At 39.3% G+C, this 14,733-nt stretch overlaps 1 protein-coding gene across 2 annotated transcripts in view; it reads left to right on the top strand.

The window, feature by feature from the left end:
* The first annotated feature begins 12 nt into the window (after positions 1-12).
* PEX3 (peroxisomal biogenesis factor 3) overlaps positions 13-14,733 on the top strand; it is a 23,433-nt gene continuing 8,712 nt past the window's right edge. The window contains exons 1-3 of one of the 2 annotated variants that reach the window (XM_067293626.1): positions 13-166; positions 8,140-8,271; positions 9,812-9,893. In XM_067293626.1, coding sequence (XP_067149727.1) covers positions 94-166; positions 8,140-8,271; positions 9,812-9,893 — 287 coding nt within the window. In that variant the 5' untranslated portion in view covers positions 13-93. The remainder of the gene's footprint in view (positions 167-8,139; positions 8,272-9,811; positions 9,894-14,733) is intronic. The other variant, XM_067293624.1, reaches the window with a different exon arrangement.

The raw sequence follows: 14,733 nt of genomic DNA, 5'->3' as shown, positions 1-14,733 counted from the left end.
GGGCACCGCGGCGCGGCGGGCGGGCGCCGCCGCTGCTACCGCCCCTTCCGCCGTGGCGGGGAGGCGAGCGAGCGGCAGGGCCGGGAGCGCAGGATGCTCCGGTCCCTCTGGAGTTTCCTCAAGCGGCACAAAAAGAAATGCCTCTTCCTCGGCACCTTCCTCGGCGGTGAGCGGCGCGGCGGCACGGGGGGGGGGCGGTCTCCGCGGCGGGGCAGCGGGGGCGGTTGGCCGCCGTTGGGCCGGGCCGCTGTTGGGCCGGGAGGAGGCGGCGGCGGCGGGGGAAGCCCGACTGCGCGGGCGGCCGGCGCCCCGCGGGCCCGTTCCGGCGCCGTTAGGGCCATCATGGCCATTGCTCCTGCCGCGGCGGGTGCGCGGCCTGGGCCGCTCGGGAGCTGCGGCAGGTTCCCGGCGCGGTGCCTCTACCTGCCGCCGCCGCTTCTCGCTGCGAGCCGCCGCGCGCGGAGCTCCGTGGTCGCGCGAAGCACCTGTTCCAGGTTGCTGCTAAAATAAAAAATAATAATATAATAAAATAAATGTACCCGGCTGTCCAACTTTTGGAGAGCTCAAGTAGCAGGAAAAAATTTTCCCCTGCACGAAGCGCATCATTCCTTCACTACTAAAACGCAGGGAGTCAAGTTGCGTAACCCTTCTTAGGGCCGTTGTTTATATCGATTTGAAACGACGTCCAGCGGCACTTAAGGGTAGGTAACATTTCTAAGATTATTTTTAGGGCAGAGGTTGAAAGCCAGTAGTTTCTGGCGGTCTCAGAGTGACTCATGCATAGGGATGAATTGTCAAGGATAAACCAACTGCAGATGCAAAACTTTTTTGGAGGGTGGAGAAGATTTACATTAATCATTCTGGCCATTCTTGCTCCCTTCAGGGTCTTGTCTAACCCTTAGAGTGGTTATGCTCTGGTTTATTACAGGGTTATTTTTTAGCCAGAATTATGTTTAAAAGAACAGCTTGGATCTATCTCTGTGTTTAATAGTAAAATGCACATCTGTGCAGCTGATAAAAATGGTCTTTCACGATTATTAGATACTGCTTTTCAAAAGGTACAGTTGTCTCTTTGCATGCTCGGTTATCAGCTCTGTCTGATCTTATGTTTTGCGCAAGCAATGCAATTAAATGTTATAAAGTTGCTGAGAAATTTTGTGTTTGTTTATATCCACTGAAACTTGCCTAAACAGTTAAAAATTCCGAGGGCTGAAGGGTTTCTGCAGTGCACTGACTCTTTTTCACCTTTTGGTTCAGGCAAAGTCTCTTGTGAAAGTGAATTGTATATAATTTTGACTTGCCCTATTATTTCCTCTGTATCCTTTCAGCATGAATTCCTTCTATGTTTGTTCAACAGCGTGCAGATTAACATATGATAATAGTTTAAATGATGGTTTCTGAAGTACCTGTCAAACCACTTCTCCAGTTCACTCCCTCACCTGCAGGTTTCTGACTGCAAGTATGGCAGGACGTTACGTTAACCAGTTTCTGAGCCACACAGCCTACTGTGTTAAATTAAACAGATTTACTTTAATATACCAAGCGGTAACCTGCAAGTTGTTCCCCCTCCCCTTCAACTGTCCTTGTGAGAGTAGTAGGTGGACAGATGGAGATAGTAAAAGCATCAGTTGTCCCAATTTCATCTAGCAAACACGGATCAATGTCCACATGGGAAAGCAGATATCATGGAACTCATGGCTCTTGGTAGTCCTGATAGCCTGAAATCCTGAATTCATATATAAAGGACCCTCTGCCACAATGGGGACCAGGGTGAATTTGCAGCTTTTTCCTTATGATTGCTGCTGTTTGTGTACAGTTCAGTGTCACTTTCACTGAAATGCTACTGATTGAAGTATGTTTAAAAAAAAAAAAAAGGAATTTATGGGGACTAAAATGAGGTCGTTTTAAAATGTGACTGATCAAAAAAGATGATGCTGTGTTTCTAACAAGTGGTTCAACTTTCGCTGACTGTAAATTTCAAACTATTCTGTCATTGCCTGCAGCATGGACCAAATACCTGTTTCCTCCTGCTGTGTTGTATCTGAGGACTTTGAATTGCTGTGTTGTATTTGAGGACTCTGTAGTGAATTTGGGCATCTGCAAGCCAGAGAATATCATTAGCTGCCAACAACTGCAACTTGCACCACAGTATTTTAAGGCAACTTGGGAAATGAAGAGGATTTACTCAAGATTGCTGCATTACAGTGGCTCAGCAGCTGAATCATGAGTACTTTGTCCATCCATGTATTAGTTGTAGGTCAGACCTTAAGTAACTCCAGGAGCCACGGTAAGCTGTTCTGGCACCACTAATAAATCAGAACCCTGAGATCCACAGCTGATGCTTTTCCAAAAAGTACTGCCTAATGTTGAGAGGTAGGATGCAACAAGTGGTTGAATGATTTGAGAAAACACCCAAATCTGCTTATTAAATATCAGAGACTAGGATCTGTCTCTCTCCCGTGGTTTTTAAGAGCTGTAGGTGCATCTTCTGGGAAGGGAGGACATAGCAAAGAAAAATGGAACACCTCTATTGCAGACCGTAATGATTTTAAGTCTTTGACCTGCAGGCAGTCAGAGATTGATATGAAATACTTAATGATTCATAAGATAGTACACAAGAGTCTCTACCTAATTACTGATATGATATTGTATTTATATTATATTACAGAAGAATTACTGCATCTAAATCAATTGGCACCTTTGCTTCTGTTTACTGAGATGGATTCCTTGTGCGCTATCACTGACTGTCATTCTCTGTGTTTCTGTGATTGCTAACACTACATCTTCATAAGCAGAAAAATCTGTTGCAAAAACTCTTGAAATAAGGACTCAAGCTGATGGAAAAGCAACTCAAATAGGTGCAATTTGCTTGAACTATTGAGTGAGGTTGAGACTTGAACTTAGCAAAGACCCTGTAGAAACTCTTTCTTCAGGCATCTATTCTTTTAGCAATTGAAGGTAAATTGCATACTAAGAAGACTTAAATCTCTTTAGGGTACCAAAAGCTAGAGTTTGGTCTGGGATCAAACCCACCAGAAATGTTTAAGGTAAGGAGAGGGCGCGTTTGAACTGCAAGGACATGTTAGGTCCTTACTGGATAGGTAGAATTATTTTAAAGTAACTTATATCCCAGCACTCAGCATTGAAGCCAGATTTCGATGGATGTTACAAAATGATTCACTGTGGTGAAATTCGCTTATTGCTGTAGAAGAGCAAGTTCAGGGTGTGTTTGAAATGTATGGTTCTGATTTCAATGGTGATTAAATTATTATTTAAAATTTCATCTGTTGCAACCTTCATCTTGCAGAAGGAGCATTTCAGTTCAGAAATACAGCTGCTTAGCAAAAAAATTCTGTTAGTTTCTGAGTTATCGAAGGGGTAATAAATAAATTTTGGTGGAACTGGAAGTCAGTGGTGCAAGAGAGTAAAATTTTAGTGCTTTCCTGTTTTAAATGTGGTTTTCAACTGCAGTGGGACAATTGTGTATCAATTGATCCATGATTTTATACGTACATGAGGACAAATCACAACCTGCAGAAGTAGCAGAAAAACTCGTGTCAATAAATGGTGGTAAAGATCATTATTTGGAAATATTTCACCCTAGTAAGTTATTATTTCAGGACATGAGTATAAAATAAAATTTATAACCACCTCTTACACAGTGAATACAGCTGTATCTTACCTGTGTAAAAGGAGATGCATTCCTGTTCCAAACTTTCCTTCTGTTATTATTATTTTTTAATGACATTCTTATTCTCTTTCTTTATACCTGAGCTATAGCTTGCTGTTGCTCATCAAGACTCTTCTGGCTTGATGAAGTCATGGTGCATCAGTGTGTTCTGTGTTGGGGTGTGTGACCCTGCAATGCCTGTGTTGCTTGGCAGGTGAAGTAGATGATCTGAGGCACAGGGCTTCAGGGCCGAGTTCTTCTTTCCTGAGTTTTAGTCATCTTCCTCTTTCCTGATGTTTAAGAGCTGTTGATGTGCTAGAAGGATACAGACTGCTGTGTGTTAGCATGATTTCCACATTGATGAAATTCTTAGAAGTTTTTCCACTTAAAAATTTTTATTCAAGGGCAGCATTGCAGTTACTTAAGGCTGTAAGGGGGCTTCCTGAAAACTTCTTGATGCCTCCTGGCTAACCATCCCAGCCTCTTACTCATCTTTGCATTCCACCTGTGAAGAAAGGAAAGGGCTAAGGAACAGTTAAGAAATTGGTAACTCATGTGAAGTGAGAAATATGCCAGTGGCCTCAAACAGGTGGGATGAAGGTGTAAAGAGCCTGCAGCTTTTGTAATCTTCTGTGACTTGCATTTAAATAGGAAGAAACTATACAGTGCTACAGTATAAGAGAGAAATTAGAGCATATTTATCTCAATTCACTGTTAACAGATAAATGAAATTGTCGTTTCCACAGGGTATGGGTGTGGTAGAACACTGATGTTCCCTGTTTGTAGAATAGCCAGTATAAATATATTTCACTTTGTAGGTCAGTTTTAGAGCCGTGTGAGTAGTAATATCAGATCCTTACTGGGGTTGCTCTATCTGAGTCTTCTGACATCAGCTGATATAATCCTGGTTTGCACTGCTAATCTGTGTTTGACCCTTGTGCGATTCAGAAATGTTCAGATTATAGTTGCTTGCATAGTTTATGCTTTAACAAAGGCGGAAAAAGGTTTACATAGAAATTGTCTTTTGGATTGTCTCATATGCAGTGTATTGCTGGCTTTTTTTTATTCCTGGTTTTATATGGAACATAGGGGAAAGATACTGTATGAAATTCTGTACAACTGTTTAGCTAATTAGAGGGACAGATGAGTATAATGTTGCTGCTGCCACTTTCTGCAGATCTCCTATCCCCTATTGAGAGGTAAATTTGAGATATCTCAGTTACTGTAAAAATTTGATGTTCACTTTTCTTGTTTTAGTATAAGGGATTTTCAATATGATAACTTAGTTTCTTACCATTATTTTAGTTAATGTTGACATTATGGCTGTTCCTAGGATGTGGCTTTTTCTGGTTCTACTTTGAATTCTAAGCAGCAGTAAGTACTTGCATTTTCATTTAAAATCTGTATTATTTTCTAGAGTCTTCTGAATTAACTTTATAGATGCACACACACACTAGTTCTGAAGTAAAATGCAAACACACATGCAGACTCCTGAGCTCCTTGAAATATTCCATGATCCAGAAACTTGCAGAGGCTCTGCTCCCCAATGCAGACAAGTGTGACTAGTGTGCAGAAGTTCATTGTCACAAAGCTGACAAGAACAGGACTAGAATTTCCCTGGTTCAGTGTCATGGTCTCCAAATTACTTAGAGGCACTGAGGAGAGCACTTAGGAGCTATGCAGTTAATAACAGAGTCAGTCTCCTGTACACGTGGCAGTTTTCTTTGGCTCCTTGGTTTCACTTAAGCTATGTGGATGTTATAACTTTTGCCTTATGTACCTATACCTTTTACCTGAGTTAAGTTCTAATGCATTGAATCCCCCAAAATGAAGATGATGTTGGAGTAAATAACATCTATTAGTGATGGATCAAAGTTAAGGCTTGTGGTGGGGGAGGAGGGAAGAAATAAGACAGCTAATGCTCTGATTTTGCACCATTTTTAGATGAGTGTTTTCTCTGGAAACTCCTTGTTAAACCTGGACAACTGTTAATGCGACTTTGGACCCTCATGTGGCCCAGCAATTCTTAGTGCAGAGTAATCACACTGCTTTAACAATCAACTGTTAAGCAATTAGCTGTCTCAATCTTAATTATGAAGATGCTACTCCAGCATATTACTCTAGGGCATGCACGTGATTCTTCTTGAGTTGTTTGCTTCTCATAGTCTCATGTCTGCCTGCACCATGTGTACATGCAGGAGGAGGCTCTTTTATACCTGTGAGACCTTTCTGCCATAAAACTTGGAGTAAAATGATTTATTTTTTGGAAAAAATGAAACAAAAATAATTATTTTGACAAATCACTGTATTTGAATATAATTTGAACTAAAGATTGGGATAAAATGTTTGAAAAAAATGTGTGTTCAACAGATTAATTTTTTTTAGTATAAGCAAATAATTGTTGCTATTTCAGTAAGTGAGCTGCAAAAAAAACTAAACAAACAATACCTTAAGGGTTATATTCTAAACATATATTCCTGGTTCTTGACAGGATTTGATTCTTTTTACAGAAAACTGTATTTAAATGTTAATTATGAAGTCTCATTTTGGTTAAACATTTACAGTGGTAAAATCACATTTTATGTATATGGAACCATATGGAACCAAATCATTTTTGATGAGGTGGATCTTCCATGTGTGACAAGTGATTAGGCTGCATAAAGGCTGAGACAACAGAGAATCACTCTCCATATTTTTATTTTCTGAAGCTTTTGGTAACTAAATGGAAGAGATTCATTGTTTGAAACCGGTCTCGTTTGTAGCTGTCTGTTAAAAAACCTAATGCCAATATGAATTGTCATATTTTTTGCAGCTGTAGATATTAGGGACACAAATTTTACATGTCATTTGAATACTGATGACAGTTTGGGAGAATGTATTGAAAGGTTCTGATGACCAAACTATGTAACAAATTCAAAATCTTGTTTGGTTTGGGGGATTTTTTTTTTTTTAATCCAGTGAGTTTGTCTTATAAAATTAGTTAACAACTTTTAGCATTCAGCAGTTACTGAATATCGAATTCATTCATTCCGTCAGGTATTATCTTTTGAAACGTGAAATTTTGACTTTGAAGAAAGCTTTGTAGCTCTGTGTTTACAATTTTGAAAGTGCTTGGTGGGAAGGAAAAAAAAAAGATCTGATAGGCAGATTTCTTCTTTGTACCATTGTTGACTTAACGGAGCCAGGTCTGGCACTCTTCAGAATAATTTCAGTATTTAGGGAATTGTTTGGCAATGGACAGAAGATGATTGAGGTGTAGTCTTTTCTGTGCCCTCCCCCCCTTTTTTTCTTTAGATTCTTTCTTGAGAGTGAGAACATGAGAACAGCTTGATATACAGAGAAATGACATTTCTTAGATGGGTAATTACTGCTACCAATGTGTATAGGAAACAGCAAATTAATTTGATGCATAGGATGGGTTGTTGGTAGCAGGGACTGCAGTAGGAGTAAGATCTTTCCAATGGCAGAGTGTGTGAGATGCCCTGGCTGGGAAGCGTGAAGTTCATGGAGAGGAGTTTGCAGTGGGCAAAAGTGCTGCAGGAGGTGTGGAAGACACAGTGGAGTCTTGAGGTCTGGCCTAGAAAAGGAAGAGAGATGGAGATTAGGAAAGACAAGAAGTGGCCTGCAGGCAGCCTGGAGAGGTCTGTGAACCCCTGGGGGTGTGGGCAGAGCACTTGGAGGATGCTTCAGAGGGATGTGTATATGGGGAGCAGAAGAAATACAAAGCAAGAATTTTCGGTGGGTCTTTGTGGAAACAGAGGTTTATAGTGAGGATGATGGGGGATGATTAGAGCCTCAGGGGTGGGAGGAGTGTGGAGCTGGAGAGTAGGAACCAGGCATGATAAGAAATCAGACCAGAGGATGGGAGGAGAGAATGGAGAAGCCCAGGGAGAAGGTGATGCAGCTGAGGGCCGCAGTGAAGCCCCACTGAAGCTAAGGTTCTTCCTATGCACAAGTGTCAAAACAAACAAAGGAACTGTTGGACTGTATCATTTTTCTCTTCTGTGGTTTTAGAGACTTGAGTTTTACTTCTAACTTCTCTGCTGCTAGTTCTAGAAGGATATCTTTTTAAAAAGACTTTCCATTTTTATCCTTCTCTAAACTTAATGCATGTAAGTTTTTCTTTATTCTTTCTATTATTCTGCATTCTTCTCTAAATAATCTTTGCTTCAATCTCTTCAATACTACTTGTGCACATTTCAGTAGTACCAAAAATGCCTTTTTTTGAAGGGCAAAAAATCTCATCTTAGAAAAGTTTCTTATCATGTTCTAATCATTACCCTTGACATTTTACTTCATTTTGAAGACATTGTTTTGATGATTACCATCATCCGTTCCCATTAAAATACACAAGACCCACATATCCCTTCAAAATATTATGTACTCTTCTGGTTTAAAACCAATGAAAGGCTGAAGGGGGGCTTCTTCACATTTTTAAAGCCACTTGTCATATAAAAATCTCTCTGCAGGAGTCTATTTACTGGGAAAGTATGGTCAGAAGAAAATCAGAGAAATCCAAGAACGAGAGGCAGCTGAATACATCGCCCAAGCACGAAGGCAGTATCATTTTGAAAGTAATCAGAGGACATGCAATATGACAGGTAAGATAAGGAAATACTGTTCTTGATAAGTAGAATTATTTGGGGATTTATACTACATATTGATGAGATGAGAGAAGAGTAAGAAATGTAGCAGAATTCAGAATCTTAAAAATTTTATATTATTATATAAATATAGTCAGTTTACGTAATAAAAATAGAGTCAGAAGAAAGAGGACTGAAAGGTTTTCCAGAGGTCATCTGAGCCCTTGGTTTTGAATATATCCATCCATACATGCATACATGAATACATGAAGATTACAGCTTTTGTCATTTCAGAACCGTTTCTGTATTCTTCTGAACTGCACATGGTATTCATGTGTGAAACAGCACCCAGATTCAAAAAATACTGAATTTACAGCAGGATTAATACTCTTATTCATTATAACATGTTAGTAAGCTACACAGAGAACTTGATGTGTTTCTTACTGCAAATAAAAATGACCCACCAACACATTAATTCCCTACACTTAGAACAGTTAAAAGGTACTTCACTAGCTTGGTGGCAAAAATGAAAGCAATTGTATTATGGCATTTGTCCCTGGATTGTGGAGAGGAGATAGTGGGGTAGAGTTTAACAAAATCGTCGCTCATTTAAATACATGACGTTCAAAACTATTTCTATAAAATAAATGGGGCAGTATTTCCTTCTTTTGAAATTTCTAATGGCTTCGTGGGTGGCTGAAAATGCTTTCTGTGTGCCTTTTTATCCCTGCTTAGTCTGTGTTTCCTTTTTTAATCTTTTCCATTTTGTACTGCTGGGATTGATTTTTTTCACTTCAAGAGCTAAGTTTTGTTTTGCTATTTGTTGTACCAAGTACCTTCTGTCTGGCAGGGTGCATTCCTTTTGCCCTTTTTTCATACTTTGATCTTAGCATTTATTCTGTTCTGTGCATGCTTGTTTTCCATTTCCTGTTCCCATCGTATGACAGGAGTTTGGATGTTGAATATTCAAGAAGTAAAGGATTTTTTTCCTGCAAGCTTTCCTTTGTTTAAAACATACCTTTCTCATATGTCTTTCTGGCCCTCTTATTGGAAAAGAACTCAAAACTTTTTCTTCTCCTCTGGGGAAAATTCAATAGTGTAGATTTTAACCATTTTTTCTTCTGGAAAATTGAGGACATGTACATGCAGATATGCACAGCGTGAGTATGTGACTCTAGCTAGAGCCAGCCAGAGCCATGTAGCCACATAAGAGCAGCAGTTTTCCCAAGCTGATAAGAGGCAAGCAAGTAATTGAACTGAGCACTCTCAGGATTTCCTGTGTTACTTGGCTTCCAGCTTTGCATGCTGAGCACGAGGTCTATGATATACAGTATCTATTGAGAGAGAGGAGAGGGGGAGGAGGAGAGGGGGGGAGAGGAGGGAGAAGGAGGAGAGAGGGAGGGAGGGAGAGGGGAGAGGGGGGAGAGGAGGGAGAGAGGGAAAGGAGAGAGGGAGAGGAGGGAGGGAGGGAGAGAGAGGGAGAGGAGAGCGAGTTGGGGACAGGTTTAAGATGTTTTTCTTGACATTGACCAGTTTTGTTTTTTTCTTTCAATGATAGTGCTGTCAATGCTCCCGACATTGAGGGATGCCTTAATGCATCAACTAAATTCTGAGTGTCTCACATCCGTACTTAAAAATAGGTAAGACTATTTTGTTAATTGTGTTAAGGTTATTGTCTTTTGATCCCAAGATAAAGGGTTTTGGGTTTTTTTTGATAATGTGTTTGTAATTTAGAGAACACAGGATTTTGATTCTTTGTCCCCTTGAATCACTAGTCTTAAAGTATTTTGAAATCATTATGTAAATATTTTGTGTCATGTTAGGTATAGTCTGATAGGTATGACTGTCGTTCTCCAAATATTACAAGAAATGATCAGTGCTTTGAGCTGCTGCAATGAGAGCCATAGTTTTTGGTGAGCGCTTGTAAGATACGCAGATAAAGTGCTTACGGGATCTAGTTCTCTTGTTAAACAGGGCGCAGCATCTTGGATGAATTGTTGATGTGCTTGTTAAAATTGTTTATGTAATCTTATCAAGGTCAGACATGTAAATGATACTGAAAAGTATCCAAGGTGAGATTACAAGTGGATAGCTGTCTGAAAGAAGTGAACTATGAGAAATGATTTTTTTTTTTTTTTTAAGTAGAGCAAGTAGGGGCATTTCATACATGAAGAGGAATGCATAGAGTTTTAGACACTTCTTCATCTCTGAATATCGATTACTCATATAGATTTTTTTGTTGTTGTTGAGTAACTTCACAGCAAAGAAACTTGTCTGTGATAATAACTTAGAAGCCTGTGATTGCTTGTAAGCCATCAAACAGAAAAAATACTTTGTTCTGTAGTAAAACCACTGATAAAAGTGAGTATGTACCCACTACATTCCAATTCTGACCTGTTCAAGTTTCTTATCCCTGGCAGGGTAAAAACACCTTTGCTATTTGTTCCCGCCATTATAATGAAAATATTTTTAAACACATAAAGTGCGAAATAGCATACCTTAAAAGTGGAGTAAGCTGCTTGGCATTTAGCATGGAGTAAGAGTGTTATGTAGGTGGTTAACACAGGGTTCCTGACTCACTCTAGACCGCCTCTCTAGTTTACCTCCCACTAACTTATTTATGTAGCTATAAGTTCAGCTGTCCAGCATTTAATAAATTGCTTATCCAGTCATTGTCTTTTTTTCAGTCAAAAAGCCACCCACAACCAGGCAAGAGAATGTGGTATTTATAATGGGAATTACACACTGAATAATGCATTGATAATAGCTTATCTGAGAATTGGTAACTGTAAGTGAACAATATTTACTCAAAACAATGAGGAATTGAAAATTTTTAATTTTCATGGAATATTTAATATATTTGTCATAATAAGAGTTTTACTCAATGAAAAGTTAATCTGAATGAACAAGAGATCACATGGATCACCAGATTTGTCTTCTGGACTGTATAACAAAACAGTTTACAAAGGTCTGTAAACCTGTGCTTCATGGTAAAGGTACATAATGTTTTTGTTTTTTCTCTGTAGCATGCACTCTTTCATCAAAATACATCTGGTGTCTCAACTTGTTTGACTAGTTGGAGCAGTTTACAAGTACAGGCATACCTCGTTTTATTGCGCTTTGCAGATACTGCATTTTTTACAAATTGAAGGTTTGTGGCAACCCTGTGTCGAGTAAGTCTATTGATGCCATTTTTCCAACTGTGTGTGCTCACTTTGTGTCTCTGTGTCACAATTTGGTAATTTTTGCAATATTTCAAACTTTTTCATTATTATTATTATCCATTATGGTGATCTGTGATCAATGATCTTTGATGTTACTATTGGAATTGTTTTGGGGCACCACAAACCTCACCCATATAAGACAGTGAACTTGATCGATAAATGTTGTGTGTATTCTGACTGCTCCACCAACTGGCCATTCCCCCGTCTCTCTCTCTCTTCTTGGGCCTCCCTGTTCCCTGAGACACAACAATATTGAAATTAGGATGAATAATAACCCTACCATGGCCTCTAAGTGTTCAAGTGAAAGGAAGAGTCGTACATCTCTCACTTTAAATCAAAAGCTAGAAATGATGAAGCTGAGTGAGGAAGGCATGTTGAAAGCCGAGACAGGCCGAAAGCTTGGCCTCTTGAGCCAAACAGCCAAGTTGTGAGTGGAAAGGAAAAGTTCTTGAAGGAAGTTCAAAGTGCTACTCCAGTGAACACATGAATGATAAGAAAGTGAAACAGCCTTATTGCTGATATGGAGAAAGTTTTAGTGGTCTGGATAGAAGATCAAACCAGCCACAACATTCCCTTAAGCCAGAGCCTAATTCAGAGCAAGGCCCTAACTCTCTTCAATTCTAGGAAGGCTAAGAGAGGTGAGGAAGCTGCAGGAGAAAAGTTTGAAGCTAGCAGAGGTTGGTTCATGAGGTTTAAGGAGAGAAGCCATCTCCATAACATAAAAGTGCAAGGTGAAGCAGCAAGTGCTGATGTAGAAGCTGCAGCAAGTTATGCAGAAGATCTAGCTAAGAGAATTGATGAAGGCAGCTACACTAAACAACAGTTTTTCAATGCAGACGAAACAGCCTTATATTGGAAGCAGATACCATTTAGGACTTTCATAGCTAGAGAGGAGTCAATGCCTGGCTTCAAAGCTTCAAAGGACAGGCTGACAGCAAGAGAACTAGAATGAGAAGTGGAGCCTGAAGATGTGACTGAATTGTTGCAATCTCATGATAAACTTTTAACGGATGAGGAGTTGCTTCTTATGGATGAGCAAAGAAAGTGGTTTCTTGAGATGGAATCTACTGGTGAAGATGCTGTGAACACTGTTGAAATGACAATAAAGGATTTAGAATATTACATCAATTTAGCTGATAAAGCAGCGGCAGGGTTGGAGAGGATTGACTCCAATTTGGAAAGAAGTTCTCTTGTGGGTAAAATGCTATCAAACAGCATCACATGCTACAGAGAAATCCTTCGTGAAAGGAAGAGTCAATCGATGGGGCAAACTTCATTGCTGTCTTATTTTAAGAAATTGCCACAGCCACCCCAACCTTCAGCAACCACCACCCTGATCAGTCAGCAGCCATCAACATCGAGGCAAGACCCTCCATCAGCAAAAAGATTATGACTCGCTGAAGACTCAGATAGTTAGCATTTTTTAGCAATAAGGTATTTTTTAATTAAGGTTTGTACATTGGTTTTTTAGACATAATGCTATTGCATACTTAATAGATGACAGTATAGTGTAAACATAACTTTTATATGCACTGGGAAACCAAAAAATTTGCGTGACTCGCTTTATTGCAATAGTCACTTTGTTGCAGTGGTCTGGAACCAAACCCGCAATATATCCAAGGTATGCCTGTATAATGACACACTTGCACAGCTGGTGATCGCAGTGAGAACAGAGATGCGATTTCTTTAATGTTGTAATGCAATCCTGAATCCAAATATTTTAAAAAAAATGCTGGTTCCATGCAGCTGAAGTCATGAGTGTCTTGTAAGCATGGACATCTCTTTAGACTGTATCTTACAGTAGAGTTTGTATCTTAATGCTTCCTTTTCCAACCTTCGCTGAGGGTGTTTTAACTAGATGCTTGAACTTCTTGAATTGAAATAACAGAGAGGGATTTGGGGGGCACAGATCAGGAAATAATGCATCAGAGATGGCTTTAATCTTTCAAGAAGCTCTATGTTCTTGTGCTGCAGGCAAAGGTATGGTTTTGTTTTCTTTCCACTTGGATTTGAGAAGATGAATCAAACTGCTTCAGACCTTTCCAATGCCATTGTTGTTGAGCATACCAAAGAACAGATGTAGATATTTACCTTTCTTAATGTGCCTGAAGTGCATTCTTTTTCTCATGAAATCTGTCTATGAGAAGATCTTGTTAAATTAAACTGCTTTAACTTAAAATCCTGGAAGTTTCTTTAAATTTAAAAACTTATTGCATTGTTTTAGCAATTTGAGGTGGCCAGGAATAGAAGGGGGAGGCAGGCTTCAGTCTTCCAAAGAAACATTTCAAGAGGGAGCACCACACAAGGCCACCAGTGTTTGTGCTCTCTCAGTCCTGCTCATTTCGAAGCAATGTGATTGAATGAGGTGCGGCAAAGTAGTTGCTGTTGTAGTCTTGTGAATGTTATGTATCTCCTATCTGTTCAACACCTAGCTTTATTTTAAGCCTCTATTTTATGTTTGCATTACTTTTTGCCTTGCTTCTGTGGCAGATAATGGCTTTCCAAATAAACAAATGTGAAATAAAAGTGGAGTTCTGAATAGCAGCTGAGTCCTAATAAATTGCAGCAGACAGACTGAAAAATACATTTCCCCTGTTAGACTTCATACTTGCAGACTTAAACTGATACATTGCTGTTGCCTTATGTTGTGAGAAGGAACTTCATAAGCATGAGCTCTACAAAATGTTTTGACATAATAGGTGCAAATGAATTGGCTGAAGTTGATGTATTGGCTTATCTTTCTCTCTTCTGTTGGCATGGAAACTTTCCCTTCACAAGTAACGTGGTTTTGAGTCCTGTTATGTGCATTACCTACAGAATTGTTAATCTATCTCTTTTTTTTTTAATCTTTCTTTTGTCTTGTTCTAAAATGGCTTTTAAAACTGTAGCTTATGAAAAATAGCATGTGTAAGCTGTCTTCACATGTGCTACGGATCTTCTTTGTATCCTCTTGCACCTATCCTTTCTTTAATCTGTTTCTTCACTTTCTAGAGCTGTAGGTTTAATAGTTCATTATGTCAATTCATCTGCATTATTTGATGGTGGCGAGCTAAAAAAATTCATTGTTTATGTGCAAGATGGTGTAATGGTCAGACTAATGCCAAAGTTCATATGTATGTTTCAGAAAGATGAAAACATCCCATAATGGTGAACTGTGCCTGTTCAGAGAAATTATTTCTAATGAGAAGTGTATTATTTTTATAAACTAGATTACTGTAAAATATAAGCACAGTTCAGTCTGAACTAGCTTCCCTAC

The sequence above is a fragment of the Apteryx mantelli genome, chromosome 3 (assembly GCF_036417845.1).
Source record: "Apteryx mantelli isolate bAptMan1 chromosome 3, bAptMan1.hap1, whole genome shotgun sequence".
Taxonomy (NCBI): domain Eukaryota; kingdom Metazoa; phylum Chordata; class Aves; order Apterygiformes; family Apterygidae; genus Apteryx; species Apteryx mantelli.
This window is presented reverse-complemented; position numbering and strand designations above follow the sequence as displayed.